The 2,500-nt window shown below is 40.9% G+C and overlaps 1 protein-coding gene across 1 annotated transcript in view; it reads right to left on the bottom strand.

Annotated features, from left to right (window-relative positions):
- LOC135095357 (protein ENL-like) overlaps positions 1-2,500 on the bottom strand; it is a 10,571-nt gene that overhangs the window by 7,166 nt on the left and 905 nt on the right. The window contains 1 exon segment of the mRNA XM_063996114.1: positions 1,038-1,215. Within this exon segment, the coding sequence (XP_063852184.1) occupies positions 1,038-1,215 (178 nt within the window).

The raw sequence follows: 2,500 nt of genomic DNA on the forward strand, positions 1-2,500 counted from the left end.
GACCTAAAGAAAAATGAAATTGAAAACTGAAAAAATGAAAAAGAACCTAAAATACCAAAAAAATACCCCTAAAAAAACCACCAAAACCTAAAATACCCAAAAAATACCCCTAAAAAACCACCAAAACCTAAAATACCAAAAAAATACCCCTAAAAAAACCACCAAAACCTAAAATACCCCAAAAATACCCCTAAAAAACCACCAAAACCTAAAATACCCCAAAAATACCCCTAAAAAACCACCAAAACCTAAAATACCCCAAAAATACCCCTAAAAAAAACACCAAAACCTAAAATACCCCAAAAATACCCCTAAAAAACCACCAAAACCTAAAATACCCCAAAAATACCCCTAAAAAAACATAAAAACCTAAAACACCCCAAAAATACCCCTAAAAAAACACCAAAACCTAAAATACCCCAAAAATACCCCTAAAAAACCACCAAAACCTAAAATACCCCAAAAATACCCCTAAAAAAACATAAAAACCTAAAACACCCCAAAAATACCCCTAAAAAAACACCAAAACCTAAAATACCCCAAAAATACCCCTAAAAAAAACACCAAAACCTAAAATACCCAAAAAATAAGCAATAAAACACCCCAAAAACGGAAATTAAAACACTGAAGAAAATGCAAACACTCCTAGAAAAATGAATAAATAAATAAATAAATAAAAAACACAAACAAATAATTTAAACACAAAAGAAATCATGACACCCAAAGGCAATTAAAACAACCCCAACTCCCCTCCCCCCCAAAAAAAGAAAAAAATAAATAAAGAAAAAAAAAACAAAAACACCAAAAAAAATCATCAATAACTAAGAATTAAACACCATAAAAAACAAATTAAAAACAAAAAAACACACACAAATAAAATAAACACAAAAAACACATACAAAAAAAATAGGGAAACAAAAAATAAACAAAACAACAAAAAAAATAAACAAAAAACACCTAAAACAAAAAAAAAAAAAGTAAACAAAAAAACAAATCAATAAAAAATCAATTAATCACCACAAGACAACACCACTCACCTCGTTTGGGCTTGTTGAAGGACTTGTGCAGCGTAAACACCACCTTGTCGACAAACTGCTCCAAACGCACCCCACTGGACCCCTGGACGTACACCTCCCAGTCATGTGTAAACACCCCAACCCGCTGCTGCCTGACGGTGGCGCGGTGTCCAAGCTCCAGGGTCACCACTACATTCTGCTGTAGGGGTGTGGTGGGGGTGAGGTGGGGTGAGGGCGGGTGAGGGGGGAAAATAGATAAATGATTGGAAAATGTAAAAATCAAATAAATAAATAAAAAAAAAAAATGAGGGGTGAGGTGATGGGGTAAACAGATTAGTGAGAGAAAAGTGAAAAAATGTAATTAAGAGGTCTGTGTGTGTGTGTGTGTGTGTGTGTGTGTGTGTGTGTGTGTGTGTGTGTGTGTGTGTGTGTGTGTGTGTGTGTGTGTGTGTGTGTGTGTGTGTGTGTGTGTGTGTGAGATGTTTTTGGGTGTTTGGGAAGCAGTAGGTGTATCTGGGTGTTAGGGTGATGTTGATAGTGTTTGGGAGGGTGTTGGGTGATTACTACTACTACTACTACTACAACTACTACTACCACCACCCCATCCTTCACAGTGTCAGTGTTGACATCAGACACAAGAGCCGTCTCAGCCTTCTCGCCATGTCAGCACCACAGGCTGCCTCACTGCAGCCTCAGCGTTGCCTGAGTCGGGTTGGCAGCGCTGGGCCAACCAAACACCCAACATTTCAAGTCTTGTACATCAACAAAGACTTCCTAACTTAAATCTGTTTCCAGTGAGGGGAAGACTCCTCAGAGCAGACCTCACCCAGTGCCACATCACCTGTTGCCACCACTACAGCAGTGCATGCGTCTGGCGGCAAAGAAAACAGTCTTCGGTGAGGCACTCGTGTCACACACAACACGCAGGTTTGTGTCTTCACTGGCACAAATTGTTCCTTCCTCAGATATTAATCCTTATCAAATTTACCATCAAGGGAGGTTAGGTTAGGTTAGGTTAGGTTTAGTCAATGTTTTTTTTTATGAATTTCTGCTTGGTTCCGTGTGTGTTGGGGTATGCAAGCAAAAACTTGATTTGTGGCAGAAACAGTTACTGGATCATTGAAAGCACATCAAAATCTACCACAAAAAAGAAGTTTTGTCTGAAAGTGTTTGATGGTGCACACTTGTGTACACTCACCAACCACTCCCGAGAGCAGACCACATCCAGGGCTGCAGCACGTCCACGGCCTGTGCCCCGCAGGCCACACCACCTGCTGACACCCGCCGCTGGCCGCCACACCAGAGGGCACACAGATTTAAAACATCTGTCCCACACACACAAAGTGGAACCCCACGAAAGGCTTTTCTCTCCTGGAGTCAGCCCTGGGTGGAAGGTGCCGTCCTCCCAGCAGTGGTGCCCCTCCCTGACCCAGCCCACCACCTGCTCCATGACGCCCTTCATCATAAAGCTGTCACTCCAATAT

This window comes from Scylla paramamosain, chromosome 49 (assembly GCF_035594125.1).
Source record: "Scylla paramamosain isolate STU-SP2022 chromosome 49, ASM3559412v1, whole genome shotgun sequence".
Classification (NCBI taxonomy): domain Eukaryota; kingdom Metazoa; phylum Arthropoda; class Malacostraca; order Decapoda; family Portunidae; genus Scylla; species Scylla paramamosain.